The 18,632-nt window shown below is 48.2% G+C and overlaps 5 protein-coding genes across 5 annotated transcripts; 2 read left to right on the top strand and 3 right to left on the bottom strand.

Moving 5' to 3' along the window:
- Positions 1-2,493: 2,493 nt before the first annotated feature.
- KD926_000426 (uncharacterized protein) lies at positions 2,494-3,249 on the bottom strand (the record flags this gene model as incomplete). The annotated part of the gene is made up of 1 exon (XM_053096327.1): positions 2,494-3,249. One exon carries the CDS (start codon positions 3,247-3,249, stop codon positions 2,494-2,496), a length of 756 nt encoding a protein of 251 aa, XP_052959496.1.
- Positions 3,250-5,648: 2,399 nt separating this feature from the next.
- On the bottom strand, positions 5,649-6,636 carry KD926_000425 (uncharacterized protein; the record flags this gene model as incomplete). The annotated part of the gene is made up of 2 exons (XM_053096326.1): positions 5,649-6,221; positions 6,304-6,636. 2 exons carry the CDS (start codon positions 6,634-6,636, stop codon positions 5,649-5,651), a joined length of 906 nt encoding a protein of 301 aa, XP_052959495.1.
- Positions 6,637-10,211: 3,575 nt separating this feature from the next.
- KD926_000424 (NAD(P)-binding protein) lies at positions 10,212-11,248 on the bottom strand (the record flags this gene model as incomplete). The annotated part of the gene is made up of 2 exons (XM_053096325.1): positions 10,212-10,895; positions 10,991-11,248. 2 exons carry the CDS (start codon positions 11,246-11,248, stop codon positions 10,212-10,214), a joined length of 942 nt encoding a protein of 313 aa, XP_052959494.1.
- Positions 11,249-15,558: 4,310 nt separating this feature from the next.
- KD926_000423 (uncharacterized protein) lies at positions 15,559-16,031 on the top strand (the record flags this gene model as incomplete). Its single annotated transcript, XM_053096324.1, has 2 exons — positions 15,559-15,609; positions 15,657-16,031. The coding sequence occupies 2 exons, from the start codon at positions 15,559-15,561 to the stop codon at positions 16,029-16,031; spliced, it is 426 nt and encodes a 141-aa protein (XP_052959493.1).
- Positions 16,032-17,282: 1,251 nt separating this feature from the next.
- KD926_000422 (uncharacterized protein) lies at positions 17,283-18,223 on the top strand (the record flags this gene model as incomplete). Its single annotated transcript, XM_053096323.1, has 4 exons — positions 17,283-17,578; positions 17,633-17,688; positions 17,755-17,814; positions 17,883-18,223. 4 exons carry the CDS (start codon positions 17,283-17,285, stop codon positions 18,221-18,223), a joined length of 753 nt encoding a protein of 250 aa, XP_052959492.1.
- Positions 18,224-18,632: the final 409 nt, after the last annotated feature.

Genomic DNA, 18,632 nt, shown 5'->3' with positions numbered 1-18,632 from the left:
ACATGCCTCAAGGAAAAGTGTGATTCGCGAAGTGGGTAGTTCAATACCAGCAGAGTCAATGTATTCCGACCACTTTCTGATAACACCAAAATCTATCAAGGATATCATAAATGCTTTTGAGACTTCTAGACCAAGGTCAAGAAAAAGCCCATCAAAGTGTCACCAAAGAAAAAAAAAAATCCTGTAGCCTCTGTACAGACCCCCACCAACGTACTACACTCTGACATCAAACAAAACCAGCACACAGGTCAATTCCCTGGCAGAAACGGTCCAGACCTAGTAAGACCCATAAGTGATAATCCCGCACTTCCTGCACAAAACACCTTGTCCTGGTCGCAACCTCAAGGAAAATGTCCGAAGTGATCACATCGCATCACATCAATCGAGACTGCTCTTTCTCCACTGTCCCCACTGCAAAAGTACAATATCTTAATCCTTCCGCCAGTCCGTAAACCACTCATATTATGATCTATCCTCCACCCAACATGTACGGAGTACGGGGTACTCCTGTCTACCTGCGTGCATCATCAGGAGGGTCCAGGCCGCCGTTAAATGAGGCAAATCGAGAAAACGGAAAGTCGAGTCCTGACCATCACGGCTCTTCCACACGGCAATTTACTGCCTCGAAGAAGTGGCCCAAATTACATTACATCTAACTATTGGTCTGTTATTGCTTTTTCTCTCTCTTCTAATTGTCTACAATACCAAGGAAAGCTATCTGCGTAATTATATCACATGTTTGTTTTATTCATTTTTAAATCTTCTACAACACCCCTACCCCTACTACATCAGTACACTTACATGTGGTGTAACAGAGAGTTCCTGGGATTTACGAAATGACTACTCCGTATAGGTACCTACCGGTCTAAAGGTCATTGTAAAACAAAAAAAGAAGTTCAGAAGACATCCGATTGGAGCTTTAGCTCAGCGGAAGAGCGGCAGATTGCAATAAGCAGTTTATCTGTAGGCCCCGTGTTCGATCCACGGAAGTTCCTTCTTTTTTGCATTTTTTGCCAATGCTTTTTGGTAGAGAGAATAAATAATAATAATAACCCTTGTTCTGATTTTTACCCATCTGACCGCCTTTCATTTCCTGTGATATATATATACACAGAGTTAACAAGGGCAACACGCGGCTCAGGAGAGGCTCAGGAATCGATCAGATTGATGCAAAACAAGCGATGTCTTTATTATGGTCAAGGTCATCAAGGACTCCTATGGTAGATGATTGTGGGCTAAGTAGGGGTTTTTGTAGGTTTAGTGAGGATTGTTGCATATCGAGTTCTCGAGCTGTCAAACACCCTCGTTTGAAATGGCATGTGTCTTGACGATGCGTAAAAAGGAACGAAAGGGAAACTCTGGTGGTAACTATATGATATTCGCTTAGGGATTTGTTGCGCTACATTCTGGTCGTAGGTGATTAAATCAAATAATATAAAATCGATGAACCGAGAAAGAACGAGCAGTCTAATAGCCAAGTAAATAATCCAGGGGAAAAGAAAATACAATTAAAATAATATACACCGAGTAAGACCGGTCGATATGATGCAGGAATCGTCGAATTTTAACTGACTTTCTCAATTTAAGGTTTACCGAGTCCTTTCTAATAATGGCATTGAGATGTGACTTATTTGTCTACCAATTACTCCGTAGTAGGGGAGCAAGTCGAACAAAGTACGGAGTAGAAATGCACAAAAAGGATTTATAGATGGAGCAAATAGACATGTATCAATAGACTAGTATTATGCAGGAATGACTGGGAATGACCTATTTTTCTTTGATCAAATGCTAGTCGAGTCTCTGCTTCAACAGGGATAACGAAACATGACAGGACTAATTTTTACACCAGCCATCAGGGGGGCCGTCATTGTAGTTGTTAATAGCAGTTATCGCTATAACTAAAATGGGTCATGCGGAGGAGGCGGTGATTTGTATCAATGGTTAGTTGGATGAGTGTACTCCGTAGTATCTAACTATCACGTTGTTCTACTAAGTTGTTGTTCGAGCCAGCATGGGGACCAGGACCAGTGCGAGAAATAGAGAGCTTGCTTGCCTTTTTTATACTGTTCTACCGCGCGAAGCTGGCGTATTTCTTGTTGAAGCAGGGCGGCGTTCTGCATGGCCATCTCCGCGCCTTTATACACCTTCTCAAGCGCTTGGTCCGCAATAAGCGATGATAATCCCGATTCTTGCAACGATTGAATCTTCGCTTTTTGATGATTTAGTTGATATAAATTCACGGGCGTTTTACCGAGATACATGGACTGGTTGGGCGATGAAGTTGAAGGTGGAGGAGGCGTTGAAGATCGCAAAGGCTTCAGTTTTGAAAGCACTTTATCTGGATCGTACGGGATGAGGCCCGTAGAGGCGAAACTGCTTGTTATATTGCTCGCAGAGAAGGCCTTACTGTATATACGCTTGAAGTGATTAATAAAATCGCTTTTATCGATATGTTCTGTATAGCGTCGCTAATTCGCCGGCCGTAGTAGCCTTTTAGCGGCGAAAAACAGCCCACATCAAGCGGTTGCAATATGTGAGAAAAATGAGGCGGCATGTATAAAGGAATGATGTTTTTCTCTTTGCAAGTTGATCGAATTCAAGCGTTGAATGGGACCCGTGGCCGTCAAGCAGTAAAAGGCGATATTGACCGGCCGTTTTTGAAGAAGTGAAATTATCGAAAAATTGAAGCCATTCAAACCCGACTTTATCATTCGTCCATCCATTCTCGCTCACGCTGACCTGATAGCCATCGGAAATATCTTCATACCACTTCTGTTGCTGCATTTTACCTGCGAAGATGATTTGTGGAGGTAAAACAACGCCTGCGGCGCTGATTGTGATGATCGCCGTGACCCATTCTCGATTGCCTGGTTGCACTGATCTTGCATTGCTTTCTCGTGATTCTGCGCCGCATACAACCTTTGCAGTAGAGGCAACCCCCATTTGAAAGCCCGTCTCATCCATATTATAAGTATCCGGTTCAAGAATTTCATATTTATGTATGGTATTCTGCACCAAATCGAACCAGCGTTTTATAAGATTGGGGCCCTCGCATTTCGCTCGTTGGTAATCGTATCTCCTCGTGCATTTTGACTGCAATTCAGCTTCATGGCGGTTGATGAATCGGTTGACCCAGCGATAGCTTATAAAGGCGTTATTCGGAGCGAAAGGCTTCAATTTCGCGGCAAGGAGGATCTCTGCGAGATAGCGGACTTTTTCAATAGTAAGAGGATATCCACGAGAGTCCATATCGAGAATTTTTCGCTTCAATACTAATTCGTCATTATTAGAGAGCTTTCTGCAATTCGCCTCTGTTTCGTTGCGCGATTTGATTCCTTTCAAGCGACCTTTTAGAGTGCTTATTTTGACGTCAAAAGCGGCCGCGCAGGCCTTTTTAGAGGAGAACTGCTTTTTGAAAGGCCTCAGTAGCGAGCGCTAGCCTCCTATCTCGAGGTAGGCCTTCCATACTGTTGAATTGCCACGTTTTTGATCAAATGGTTGAAAATTGAGCGTTTTGATAAGAAGCGGCGGTGAGGGACCGGCGGTTCGGTGTCCGATTACGCTAACCTTCGGTGTTGCACTCAATTCTTGTCATTCAACGCGTTAGGATAATCAGAAACCTGGTTAGCGGAAGTAGACACGCGGTTCGTAGATTGACTATCTTTGGGTGACTGGTTCGATGATGAAACTTAACCTTGCTAACTTGGTTGGTCCTGCTATTGACCCTCGGGCTGGTAAACGAATTATGGATTCCAAGTGGGCTACCAGGCAGGTGTAAACCTACGTCCAGCACCGTAAGTCCCTTGTTGCTGTAAACACTCAACCCCGGATCCCTACATCGGCATGACCTGAATTAGCTCTAGATCAACTGAGCTCTGTTAAAAGCTCTATAGTCAGGTGCATACATTGGATTTCGTGAAGCCGCTATGCAATGTCCTACGGGAGCCTGGGCGTATCGTCTCCTGGATCTCTTTGCGTGAGTCCGTGGGAAAACAGGCCGCCTCCCCTAACATCATACGAATGGGCGCTTCTACTGCCCCATATGGAATAATAAGCCTCGGCCCTGAAAACTTTGTGTAAGGCTACATAATCCTGCAAGATAAGGCGAGTATCATCTTCTGTTAGAGACGTCAAATACCGACTTGGGTCAGAAGTTAAATTATCTTCGCCTCAAAGACCATGCGTGATGTCTCCTAATGGTCCCTGTTTTTTTCATACGTGGAAGAAAGCTATGGCAGGCCGCAGTTCTGGGATTCTCGAGGAGCGAATATCTGTCTCTAGAGACTTCCCTAATTCCAATCTAGAGTTCTGGCGTATGGCTAGAATAGGAGAGATGTCCTTGAGTGATAATCAAGCACAGACCCTGGTATACCTAGCCAAGACAAACTTTCTCCTCTTTTTTTGTCTTTGTCTTCAACTCGATCCAATTCCCCGGTTTTAGAAACACCGATAGCCCCTGAACCGATGTATATGTCTCTTTGATATAGGTATACACAGCCATCGCCGTTACGATAACAATAACGGCGGAATGTAGGAAATTATAGGCACGTGCGCGATCGGACTCGGACGGACTATGAAGGTGGTATACGGGTATTGAGTTTGGAATAGGTAGGAAATGCTCCGGACATGGTATTTTCTTTGTTCTCTGCTCTAGCAAGGTATTTTTCCAATAGTCTGTTTAGTCTGTACCTGTGTAGCCCATACAAGAGTCAATCATAGACACATGAAGGGGGAAAGGATATGTCAGGGGCTAGGCACGTACGTACTTCTTCCAGCCAACTCCATCTTCGCAATTTCGTATACTCATATCCCCTAGTCAGTTAGGCACATCCCTCCGTGAATGGGACATATCACATCAGAGCCAACCCGTCAAATGATAGATGCAAACAGCGCAACAAACAAAACTGAGCCTTCCAACCCATCCGGTACCTCTCACGTGACCGGTCCAATTTTTCTCGCATCCCTTCGGGTCTAGGCCAGCCCCTTCCCCCCTCGAAAATTCACGTGTGAAGTGTCAACCTAATAATAGGGCCTCAGAGGAGGCCGGCCGGCCGAGACTATGCCAAGGAAGGCAAGTGGTCCACCTGCCCACATCGAAATCTACTTGCTCCGTCACTAACTCTACCTACCACGCTAGAGGCAATTACCTGCCTACGGAGTACATTCAATTACCTATCCGAGAAGGAAAAAAACAAGGAAACTGGTGTCCGTGTGTTAGTTAGTACCTACGGAGTACTCCAGGCTTGGTAGGACCTTCGGAGGGTGGCTCCGCTATGCAGTATCCATTCAATAGAATATGTATTAAGAGGGATTTTTTTGGTGTATAGGGATTATTGGTTGAATAAAATGATTGTGAAAATGAGTTCGAGATTATTCCTGAGACCAAACTTTTTATCCGGGTATATCAAATGATCCACAGTAATATGGAAAGAAATAACAAAAGTCCCATGCACCGAGTTCGCCCCACCCTTCACCATCAACACCAACAAAGCAACTCGATAGGATAGTCTTTGAAACTCACGCAATTAGTAGAGAATAGTAGAATAAAATATTATACAGAGCATAACGGTCATGACAGAGAATGAAAGGGAACGGTATTCCAAGAAGAAAAGATGCAAGAAAGCAAGAAGCAACACTCTATCTCTCTTTTACTTGGTAGGCCTCCAAATCCCATTGGGGACGAGGCCTTGTTTATACAGAGCCAATTCCTTCTGCATGGCTTTATTCTCTTCCTGTAACTCATGCATGTAGGCGATTGCATTGGTCAGGATCTCGGACTTCTTTAACGAGGCGGATCCGCCCTTTGTGGACTTCTGGACTCCACCGCACATGGCCTTCTCGAGGGATACGAACTTGGCGTTCATGTTTGTGCGGTACCGCTTCTCAATGATGTTGTGGGCGGCTCGCTTGGCAGCGTTGCGGCCCGTCGTGGTAGCCGGACCCGTGCTTGATTGCGAGTCTCCGGAGAGGCTGCGAGTCATCTTGCGGTTGGAAGCGGGGGGAGAGGCAGGAGCAGGTTGCGGAGAGGTGACGAGAGGAGCCGAGTACTCTTGGGGGGTGATTTCGGGGCTGGAGGACCAGCGAGGATTCGTGATCTGGGGCTTTTGCTGAGCGTTGGTCCTGCGACGAGTGGTAGGTCTCGACGAGGTGGTGATAGACTTGGGCAGGTCGGCGGGAGCAACGTAAGTGGGGGACCAGGACTGGTCATCACTTTCAAGATCCTGTTGTCATATAGGTTAGCTGAGGTCCAAGCTTGATCAGGAGATCGAGTGGGGAAACAGAAAGAGGGGCACTGGAACATACCGAAGACATCGAAGCACAATCCTCACCGGAGTGGTTGGAGATGGTGAAGCCGCTGATATCGGGGGGAGGAGCGAAGAAGTCGGTAGGGAAATCCTTGGGGTTCATGCCCATCATATCACTGGGCATCTCCATGGGGAACGGCTCAGGCAACATGGTGTTGAGAGAGAAGAGATCGATAGCGCTGTCATAGTTCCAGTTGCTGGACAAAGGATCGGGACCCTTGGGAGCGGGGAAGGACTCGTTGGTGCGCTGCATTGGATACATGCGATCTTCGTCATCGAGGGTGAATGGTGTGGGATCAGCCCTAGGGTATGCCATGCTGCTCATGATCATAGAATGATGAGGGGGTAGCAGATTGGATTAGATTGGTAGACGCGGGAGGCGAAGTGCGGTTGGATGGAATGATGTTTTGATATATCCAGGCAAGAACAATTGCAAGTGGCAAGGGGTTGGCGGGATATATTTATGGAAGTGATAGTAAATGGAATGGTAAGCTCTCGAAATAGAACCATGGATCTGAAGATTCTTAATCGAGCACGCTCGAGGGGTCTTATAAAGACCGTGCAGCTGTCAAGGGCCGAACCCCAGCCGAGGCGCGTGATGTAATGGAACTAGGATAATGGAAAAAAAAAAAAACAAAAAAAAAAAAACAACTATAATGAAAAAAAGAATACTAGGAGAAAACGGAATAAAAAAAAACAATAGTCAGTTAGTCACAAACGATCCGAAATCAGTCGGGAGTCTCCATCGCGATTATGCTCCATGATCGAAAGTAGCATCATCAGCCGGACTGTTTCGACTTTCGCCAGCAGTCACGGCAGTGAGCAAGGCAATCTCTCCCAGTTCCAGGCATCGACAGGCCAGTCCGGTGAAGCACAACCGAGATCACCCCAGCCGGATGGAAGACATCCAGACTCGGCCGGCTCCGACGAGAGGCGTCATGAAAAGCAGCGGGCCAGTCAGCAGTAGGAAAAAGTTCAGCAGGTTCAGCAAGTTCCCAGCGTGGAGGGACGGGATCGGTGGATCCTGCCATGGGATGGATCGATGCACAACCGTTGGCAGGGAAGTTTACGGAACCGATGCCCCGCCAAGCCTCTCCGGCCGAGACTCGGCTCCGATTCTTTCCATGGACTGCCTGCCTGGTACGCGCGGATGTGATTTTATCCCCTTCTCCTGAGACTCTGTAGATGTGATGCATCATAGCCTGCCTACTACGGAGTACACAATAATGCAGAACCTTCTCAGTTCTCTATACTCTATACCCATGTGACGTCTGCCTGACTCGCTCTCTCCTTCGTAGTAGGTAAACACAACCGGTGGGTATTGCTAGACTGCACTGCCGTCATGGCCACGCAAATAATAGAACATGCCTTGTGTTACCGTTTTGGGCATACTATTCCATGTCCCTGTCCGCCCTCCGTAGATGCTGGTGCACACATCTGGCCTCCCCTGAGCAACCCTGGACTCTCCGCGTCAGAACTAGACGACGAATGTCACAGAATGAAAACTCTGACTTGCCCCTTTCTAGTCTCTCACGTCTTCCATGTTCCAGCCAGCGGGGGAAACCAAAACACTGCTGCAGAATCCCTTCATCAAACAAAGTACAATGCAGATTACGAACATCTTCCAATCACATCGGACCTATTAACAATCCATTGGCGCTGACATTCCCTGTTTGTAAAATCGCCTACTGGACAGTTTTACTATGGCTGTCTGGCTGTCTGACACAGATGAGCTATTATTTACACACAGACCAGCAGTGGATCGGGCATCTCCCTGTGGGGATTAGAATAGGGTCAACTCGGAGAATATCTCAAGCAGTTCAGTCAGGAAAGCAAGGAGAAAAGAGAAAGGGGCCAGTACGACGCGGCTTCGTACACCATTTGGTCTCAACTAGCTACGGAGTACTGTCGCATCGGAAAGGCACGACGCCTCCCATCATGACTCGTGACCTATCTAGTGAATTCGGAAGGAAGCGCAGGTTTCAACTCGTGTTTACGATTCGGTCCCTTTTTTTTTTTTTTTTTTTTTTTCTTTCTTACTTTCCCCCAAAAATTGGTTATGCCTTGGTACATTCGACATCATCAATGACCCTGCAACCTCGTAGCCTCGTAACCATCGCTAATATCATCTTCGTCAGTTCAGGTCCACCTGCCCGGATCCCGATCTACTACGACGTAGTGGTGCGGCTAGGTACGGTTTAGCACACCCGATCCGTCTAGAAAGAACAAGATAGTGGTACGGAGTATTTTCTCCATCCATTTCCCACCTCCTACGGAGAGACGGAGCCGACGATACTTTACTAGAGACCAGACTATTAATCCACCTATGCTAAGTGGTCCCCCAGCTCGGGACGCAAGCACTGACCATGGACAAGTAACCTCTAGGGGTTAAGGTTCCGTCGTCCCAACGGTCCTGCAAGCCGGTCCGGATGCCGGACTCCCAGAGTTGACTACGATGCCACCCAGTGGTGTGATCCGGTAAGGCCAGGATACAGAATATATCCCCCCGCTTCACTTGTTCTCGATGTGCGACACACCTGACATATCGCCCGAGAGAAGCACTTGAGATTCGCCATCCGACCGAGAAACAGGCAAAACAAGGAGGCTGTGTCTAGGTACGAGATGAAATGTCCAGCTGAGCGGGCGAAATGATTCCTTCGAGTCAGGTTTCGGAGATTGTTCGAATGGCAAGGACAGGGTGGTTTTCCCGATTAGTATATGGAACGCGTTAACCGACTATTCTCAACTGTATGAGGAACACCAGAGTGTAAAAGGGCCACAGGCACGCTCAGCCCTAACGTGTAAAAACTAAAAGTAAATAATAATAATCGTCATAATATTGGGCGGCCAAGTTAGCCACCTCTTAGCTTTTCCCATTCAGACAACCCGACTCCGTGTTTGCTACTAACGCCTTCCGTCAATCCGATCGCAGCCACTAGGAAACTAACCAATGCTGACCTGCATATTCTGCGTAGTGCGTACATAAGCACGGTGCGGACTTGCTGGGCCTGGTGCAGGCAGGCCAAAAAACAAGTCGCATCGGAACGCCCCGCCGAGCCCAGCCCAGTCCCAGTCCACGGCTTTTCAGCTTCCGGATAGTCACCACAATGACCTGCATCCTCATTCTCCCGATGATCGTCTCATGTTGACGGCAAGCCGCGTTGCCACCTCACCGGGGAGGGGTATTTTCCTTGTTGATTCTTTTTGTTCTAGGGTGCAGTACAGCACCTGCCCATCCGCGGGGTAACCTTCTCTCTGCAGACTGCGGGAAAAATCCCCCCCGATCGAGTATGCAGAATGAGAGAGGGAAAAGTCTGCATGGAACGTTGGCGGGGGGAGATTCGCCGAGTGGTCTGCCCGAGCTAGGATCTGCCAGGGACAGGATGAAGGAGGGATGATCATGGGAAAATATTTTCAAAAATCCCCGATTGGGCAAATCGACTGGGAGGGAAGGAGATTCAGGTCCACGATAAAGCTCTGACCACCACTGTTCCCCAGATCCAAGCGTGGTCGGCACCTAAGGCAGGCTACGGACGGATGCACTACGGTACGCTTAAGGGTACGGGAAGCTACTGGGTTGCGTGGATACGGTCCCTGATTTTGGCTTGACTCAGCCCGGGTATGATTATTCCCGCTGCGTTGCGGCCGGACGGCGGATAATCGGCCTTGGGAGCGAGGAGCTGAGGAGGGGCCTCCAGGAAGAAGACGGGGCTCGGTAGATCTTCAGGATTCCACGATGGATGGGCTCAGGAAGAGAGGGCTGACGGGATGACGTCGATGTACAGTGACCGCGTGGGCACGGTGCATGGTGGGAAAATTAATTTATTAAAAGATAGAATGAACATCGTGAATACCCTCAAAAGTTGCCCCTCACCACCAGGTGTGTATGTATCCAACCGCCCCCAACTACCGCGTCAAGTCGCTCACCGTCTTCTCGAAGCCCTCAGGCTCGCGACCCAGAATCTCCCCCAGCAGCGGGGACACGACGGCCGTCTCCCCTCGTCGAATGGCCTCCCACGCGGTCGCCCACTCCCTCGCCAGGTCCACGCCGTGATAGGTGTGCTTGTCCCCGTGCTGCGGCAACCTCACGTACTCGTCGACCGAGATCTCACGGATCCGCACGGGCCGTCCCACCGCCTTGCCCAGCACCTCGGCGGTCTCGTTGAGCGACAGCTCCCGCGGACCCGACAGGAGGAGTTTTCGGTTCAGGTGCGCGAACCCCGCGGGGTCGGTCACGTACGAGGCGATCAGCTTCGCGGTGGCCTCGCCGAGTTCGTCGCGCTTCACCCACGCGACACCGGGCCCGGACCCCTCATGCGGGATGGTAATCTCGCTGACGGGATCGGCGGGGTCGAACCACGAGGTGTAGATGGGGAACGACTCGGAGTAGAGCCCCTCGCGGATGGAGGTGTACGTGAAGGTGTCGGCCGTGCGCGCCTGCAGGTCCGCGAGGTACTTCTCCGTCGCGAGGTGGGCGCCCATCACGTGCGCGACACTCACGTCTTCTAGATCGCCGCCGAAGCCCAGCGACGAGTAGAAGATGTGCTTGACGCCGTCGCGGAGGGCGAGGTCAATGGCATGGCGTTGGACCTGGACATACATCGTTAGCTTGCTGATCCGACCCAGAATTCACTTGCAGGCTGTGAAAACGGAAAAACCGATCACGGAAACATGATGATACATACGTTGACCCGAAAATCGATCTCAAACGACGCGTACGAGATGAGCATCAGCACGTCCACCCCCTCGAACACGCCCTCCAGAGAAGTCGGGTCCTCATAATCCGCACGCCGAATCGTGGCTCCTTTCTGCTTGAACGTATCGAGATTCTCAGGTTTGCGAGCGATGAGAATCAATTGTGACGCGGGGACAATTTTGGCCAGGTGGTTGATGATGCTGGTACCCAAGCCACCGGCGGCGGGGAAGACACCGATTTTCGACATTGTGGTTGGTTGGTGCGTTTTGGACTTCGGACTTCTGTGGTCTGGACGAAGGTTGGAATTTTTTTTTGGACTTTTGGTTGAATATATCTGGGATTGTATCAATTGTTGACGATTTTCAAATCCCAAAGACCGGATACCAACCTCTATATATACTTGTTGTCAAGATGGTTCTTTGGCTGTGTGGAACTGACTCCGAATGGCTCCTTACATCATTTTCGTAGATGACAAATCATGTTGAATCCGCCTTGCCAGATGGAAATTGTTATTGATCATTGTTGATTTCAAATGAGACTTTTGGGTAATCGAGCATCGAGTCTTCTTTAGGAATTACCTCAATAACTTTTTGCGAGTTTCGAGTGACGGAGATTCGTTTTGGGCGAACTCGGAGAGCCCCTTTCGGTCGCTCCTTTGGGACGTTTCCCTTTTGGGGTGTACAAATGCGGTTAGTGCGCCAAGGGTGTATGAAAGTGACATAAATTTATGCACTTTAATGTCTTTTCAGGCTTGCAGCAGCGACAGCACAACTTATCTACGATTGATTTTGTTCGGCTTCATTAGTGTACACAATCATACTGTACTCTCTTAAAGAACACTCAACGAAAGGGACTCATCAAGCCGCCTGCATTTTTTACAGAATGTCCCGGTCATTCAATCTATATATTTGGTCGGATGTCCCTTAGACGTAGGATTGATGATGATATCAAAATATGAAGATAAAAATGAGACGATAATGAAAATATACAGGATACGACAATACAAGATGTTGACTAGAATACATAACCATCAACAACAGCAAGCTTCGTGAACCAGGCAAGCATCATCGCAGCCGAAATCACAAGAAAGAGTTTATAGAGAGTTAAACCAAGTAACGATTCTTCAAGGGAGGTCAGTGAGTCTGTCGCTTTGACATTTGCCTTACTCAAAGTATCACTCCTCGTCAATTGCGTCTCTTCAGTTGAGCTATCGATCTCGGTCTTCGAGTTCAAGAAATCGCCTAGTTCCGAGTTAGTTGGGACAATGTAGTCGACCGGGGTCAAAGTGACTAACGATGATAAACCTCTCCAATACCAAAGAAAATTAATGCGAGAAGAACAGCGGGGAGTATCTGACCGAAGCCCAAATCGTTCTCGCTCCCTTGTAGCCCTTCCTGAGAGACTTGGCCCCTAAGATGGACGAGGTACATAGTACCCCAGACGAGAACAATGTAAAGTCGAATGGTGGAGAAGAGCGTCGAGCCCACATTCTGATAAATCGAAAAGAAAAGAACGAACAATACAAATGTGAAGATCTTGATTGGAAACCACAGCCATTTCCATGGCCGAGGGCTTGCCTCGTATCTGCTCCTCACGATCAAATAGAGTATTCCCGGTGACCTGAACGCCCAACCGACGTAGCTTCCAAATCGTCAACCCATGACAAATATTCAGGGTAAAGCGAATACATCGTGTTGATATAGCCATATGTCATGAGGGTCAGAACCACTAAAAGGAAAAGACTGACGCGCGGGTATCCAGAGTCCATGTCATTCCAGATACACTGGATGCTGTTACCCCATATGAGAAGAAACTTGTCATGAAAGGTCACCAGTTGTGATACGAAAAGCATAGGAAAAAGAGCAGATATCCAGAGGGATCGCCACCATCTCATCTCGGGATAGGCGCGGATGTAGTTGAGGGCGGCGACAATAATGGTGTCATGAGCGGCGTAGGCCAACCAGGCCAATGTACATGTTATTTCAAAGTGATATTATGACATGACTTGGTGCTCAGCATGAGTCCCCGGCAGCATGCTTCTTTCGAGATACCGGGGCTTGGATATTGGCTATTTTTCCAGCGAAGAAGTAACCTTCGGAGGATAGAAGCATATTTGATGAGAATATGGTCGAATTCATTTAAAAGGTCCTCCACTGCGCTTCTCTGCACGAAGAAGATCGTGAATATGGTGGTGACGAAGCTGAACCAGGAGAATATTAAAAAGGCTAAAATAACCTAGTCCATCATCAGTGATGCTATTCCAATGACGCTGGCTCTATCTCTATCCGTCTGTCTTCCATAGTATACTTATGTAGCTTGTAGCAATGGCCTATTGACTGGAAGAGAAACAAGATTAAACCACTTACTCCCAAATCAGCCTGTCTCAATGAATTAGACTATTGCCACATGTAGATATGTCGGTATACTCACGATATCAGGGTCCGCGTCAAAAGGAACCACCCACATGCACAACTTGGTAGCATTATATAAACTGTCCCATTTGCATTTTGAATACTATAAAAACTAGCGGCAGGAGGTCCAATGTAGGGTGTAGTAGCATTATACAACACACTGCCATCCGTGTTTCGAATCACACTCTGGTTACATGGACCGGCAAAATAAGTGGGAACAAAACATTCTGAGAAAGAATGATGGGACATAATAGTAACCTTCAATTACAGAAATTGTGATGGAGTGGTAAAACCAATGAAGCTCCTCGGGAAGTTACGCATACTGAGCTTTGTGATTCCGCATCCTTTTATTAGATGCGACACAATTGCTTTTTCTGCGGCGAGTTTAGTACCTGGCTCATCTGGAAAGATATAGAAGACTGCTACGCCACAGAAAATACTGAATGTCGAAGATAATTGGAGAGATCGTATTTTACGCGCTTCACTATGCTTCGAGGCTGAGCCGAGTCTTGCCGTAGAAGCCCAGCCACCCCGCGAAAATGTGAGTGGTCTGATACTGTTAGATTCACACCCAGCCACTGGTAAGGCTCTATCCATTTTATCGTCGCCTACGGCCCAATACACAGGACATGATAAAGGACCCAAGTGGCTTCATACTGTCGTAGGCAGCAAGGCAAAATTGTCCCTTGGCAGAAGAAGCAAGCCCAGCTGAAGTATACCCGCGAGTACGACTGTGGGTTATTCTCAAGAGCTGCTGCAAGTATCAAAGAACGTGCTGGTATCTAGGTACATTATGTGGTAAATCGAAAGGTTATCACAGGGTTCTTCGCTGCCAGAAAGGTGGGTCTAAAGTTGCATTTGCTGAAAAAAACACCAATCCATCTCAACCTCTAGGACGTGAGCTTGAAAGAGCAGGTATCCACACGCAGGTACTGAGTGGGCCGAACATTTTCTCTCTTTCACGGGAATCTGGGACGAGCTACGATATCTCATCGCAATTCACACAAGGGACAAAGAACTTGTGGGATCAATTTACAAAGTAGGCGAGCTACTTAGATTGCACCGGGTGGCAAAAACTTGTGCCTCGCTGAGGCGCCAGTCGGTCTATCAGGGCACCATATGTTCTCCTATGACGATCTGAATTCGGAGTCGATCATTAGTTATCCCAGCGGATATTTGAGATTGTACTCCGTAGGCCGGAGAATGTATGGAAATGATGCCTTCGATTGTCTCGATAACGGTCTAAGTAGGTTCAACAGACTTGCAAGCCACACCAGCCGGGATACGAACCTAGGCAGTTTTGCTTCTTTCCTTCCTGGTCGCTTCCCACTCAGAGCCTTTCTGAATTAGTTGGCAACTTCAAGTGGAGACTAGGCGGGAAGCAAGTCTGATCGAGCCTACTCCGTGAACGCGAATGGATAGGATTCCTTGGCACCAGCACACAGCCCCATCCCCCTACCGTGTGTTGTGTATTGATTAAGGGACTGTTGGTCAGTTTGAGAATTAAGACGGCTGCATTTCTGAGCATATGTTCCCTGTCAGCGGAGTCAGAGCTTGCGGGAATGACCTTCCGTGCAAGAATTCTGCTGAAAATGTTGGTATACTCCTCCATAGTGGTCGTCGATTTTCGAGAATTAGGACCGTTTCGAACGATCTCGGAACACTAGTGTCCAATGCTATCGTTCTCTCCATTAATTTGATCATCTGTGAGGAATTGCGTCCGCACTGAGTGCAAGGAAAGTGATGTGTAATAGCACTCTCCTTGTTAAAACATGCCCAGAGACTGCTGACGCATGGGCGGAGGCTATGCTGGACAAACAATGAGAGTGGTTCTCAATTAAGGTTAGCGTGGAGTTTACCAGAGGATTCCACGTCTTCCCCGCTCCAACGGATATCTGACGGCTGACCCTGCGCAAGTTCAAACTTCAACTTTGACAGTGTCTCGTCAGATATGGCGACCCTTACCGTCGCTTCAAGGGCAAATCTAGCTTCTATTCTCCCAGTTGTTCTCGGTTCAATATATGTCTCACACAGGTGTCACATTCCGACTCTTCGTATTGAATATGAGGACGTTGAATCACTAAGCGATGGCGAGAGTGTACATCTAACGACCTGCAAAGGGAAGCTAATAGTCAACGGAGCAATCATGTATTATTTGTTAAACATTCTGGATTTATCACCATCAGATGAGCTACATGTAGGTGACTCCCCATCCTTACTCAGATATCCTGCTCATGAGTGCAGATCAATGAATGGCTCCACCGATCTAAGCACCTGTCTGTATCGGATTTCAAATGTCTGGAGCAGCCCATCAATGAACTTGAATCGCATCTCACGCTCCGTTCATACATTGTCGGATACTCTGTAACGTTAGCCGACATTGCGATGTGGGGTGTCCTGCGTGGAAACCAAGTGATGTACGATCTTCGCAAGAACTACGTAAATATCGACCGTTGGTTCAAGTTCATCGAAGCCAACAACGATTGGATTACATCCGCAGTAGAGAATCTGAACAGCGCTGCTGGTCAAGAAAGAATCACCTCTAATGCCGCCGGCGTAAACCATAAGACCGGATTCAAGAACACTATTACTGGCATGGTTACCCGAATTTTTCAATGATTTCCGGATATCTGCATGAAGTTCTCCGCGCCTTGGGAGTTTATCTTAAGACGGACAGAGCAGGAAACCATTCAATCTAATTGGATGGCATTCTGGACGGCGAATAAGAAACATCTCGACTCAATTTCACCTCGATATGAGGCTGTACCGGAACTGGACGCAGTGATTACCATGGGCGATGAAGCCGATAGCACGAGTAGCCCAAACCAACGTCGACAGGCCAAAAGAATTCCCTCTATGAGCGAAAAAGGGTGTACTCCGAGAAAGTGACTCCCCTTAATCAAGCTGATGCTGCCTCTTCCAAATATACCGGGGAAATGTCCATGATTCATTTCGAGAACATCGTCGTTGGCGAAATTTTCCACCATGAGGCTGGCGATGTCATACTACACCTGGGTCGACAACTTTGTCTAGAGGGGATTTTCGAAATGGTCAATTGGGGGCCCGATAAAACCCGTCACGGGACTTGTTTACTTTGTCCACCAATCAGCAAGTGAAGGAATGGGACTGGAGACGATTCATTCTTTTCCGGGTTAAAGGAGCGAGCTCCGAAATCCCATATGGGGATTTGAGAAATCAGAAGTTATGTTGAATCAACCCCTTTTCATCCACGAGACTCGAAAGACCCGAATACTCCCCACTTCTGGTAGCTACCCACCTTCCGTCAACGGTCAAGAACAGCATAATCGATCGATTATACTCCGTGTCAATTTCGGACAGACATATACGGAGGAGATGCCATGCTTAATGCTAATTCTATCACCCAATCGCCCACGCCAATGTCGGACACTGCTCGTAATTTTTAACTAATGCGGTATAAAGCCGTAGGATGCTCTGGACCAGCACCCACACTAAACCAGGAAAATACCCGTCCCCATCAAGCTCAAACGGATCAGCACCCCTAACTCAACATCGGCACATTAATCTTAATAGAACCGCTGGGCCCTGTCCCCAGCGTCTCACCAACGGACCAATCCGCTCAATCAGTACCCGGACTAAATCCCGAATATCAGAGCTTGTCTCGCATGCTCCACTAGGGAAACCCTTCCCAGTGTTCCACTTTCGTTTTAACCTCCTGGTTAGGGCTGACCCACCCGGAGAATTGCCAGACTTAAATACTCCGACTCTTCACCTCGAGAAGGTTGAGAGAAGAACCACGGATCTGTCACTCTTTTCCTTCAACTAAAGTTCCATTCTTTCGATTTACTTTCTCTCGCAGCCGGCCTGCATAATCACCACATTCCAGCCAATATGCGTTCCTTCGACCTCATCCCCACGGCTTTGGCTCTGGCCGCCCCCGCCGCCGCCGGCATGTACGACGACTGGCACTTCGGAAACATGTTCGTCCTGGGCCCTACCAGCGACGATGTCTCCATCACCAAGGCCACCTACTCCCTTGAGACCCCGTCTGTGCCCTGCGGCGTCAAGCAGACCAAGGACGAGGCCCCTTGGTTGTCCATCTGGGTCGGTGTCTCCGCCAGCATGTCGGATCAGTCCGCGGATCTGTTCCAGCCTTTGCTGAACTGGTCGCCCGACCAGGAGGCCCAGTATGTTTGAAATCTTTCCATTTAACTTTGTGGGCGCATGCTAATACTTTATAGGGGCTGCCCTGCCACCGATAAGGAGTGGTGTGTTGCTACTAGCACCTACCACTTGTGTGAGCATCTCTAGACCTGGGAAAGAAATATTACAGCAGGGTAAATTAACTAACATACAAAAACAGCCGGCCAGGTCCAGCAACCCTATGTCACCGTTCCCAACGGCTCGAAGATCGACTTCACTAGTACGTACACACCGTTTTTGTTCCCCTCCATCTTATCTCGGCCCAAACTAATGAAATCACTCCCGCAGTCTCCGTCGAGGGCGACAAGATCAACCAGGAAGTTGTCATCGACGGCAAGACCGTCTCGAAGCAGTCCGATGACAAGTCCGTCACCCCCAAGTACATCTACTCCAGCAACGAGTGCTATCTGAACACCTGCGGTCTCATGGACGCCTACACCTGGAGCGACGTTACCATCGAACTTGACGGCAAGGACCCCAACTTCGGCGAGACCCTGTCCTTCGTTGATGGCAGCTCGGACGGTCTGACCACCTCCGATGGCGGCAAGACCTGGACCGCCAAGGCCCTCAAGATCAACAAGGACACCTCCTTCAACGAGGACGGTGCTGGCTCCGGCTGCTCTGCTTAAATTTACCTACGGGATTAAGTAGAGGGGGTTTTTTTTTTTTTTGGAATCACATGTGTGTACATACTCATGATTTCCTTCGATGTGTACATTTTAAAAGATATATACATACGCCGCTAGGGTAGACAAGAACTATTGAATAATAAACATCGGCTGTACAGAGTCAAGATATCATTTCAGATTCTACCTATCCTCAGTGATCCACAACCCAGTAGCGAAAACAGTATTTCACCCCTATCGTGAATCTTGGACCGAAATTTAGATCTTACCTCCCTATATTCAGACCCAAGAGACAATTTTACCTCTGGGATTAAAACTGAATCGTCATCCCCAGCCACTCATAAGCACATCTCGATCTCCGCTTTCACGGTCATCCACTTCAACAGAACCCTCTACCCCAGTTCCCAGACAT

This window comes from Aspergillus affinis (assembly GCF_023601865.1).
Source record: "Aspergillus affinis strain CMG 70 chromosome Unknown NODE_10_length_487445_cov_86_957759, whole genome shotgun sequence".
NCBI lineage: Eukaryota > Fungi > Ascomycota > Eurotiomycetes > Eurotiales > Aspergillaceae > Aspergillus > Aspergillus affinis.
The sequence above is the reverse complement of the archived record's forward strand: the minus strand, read 5'-3'. Positions and strand labels throughout refer to the sequence as shown.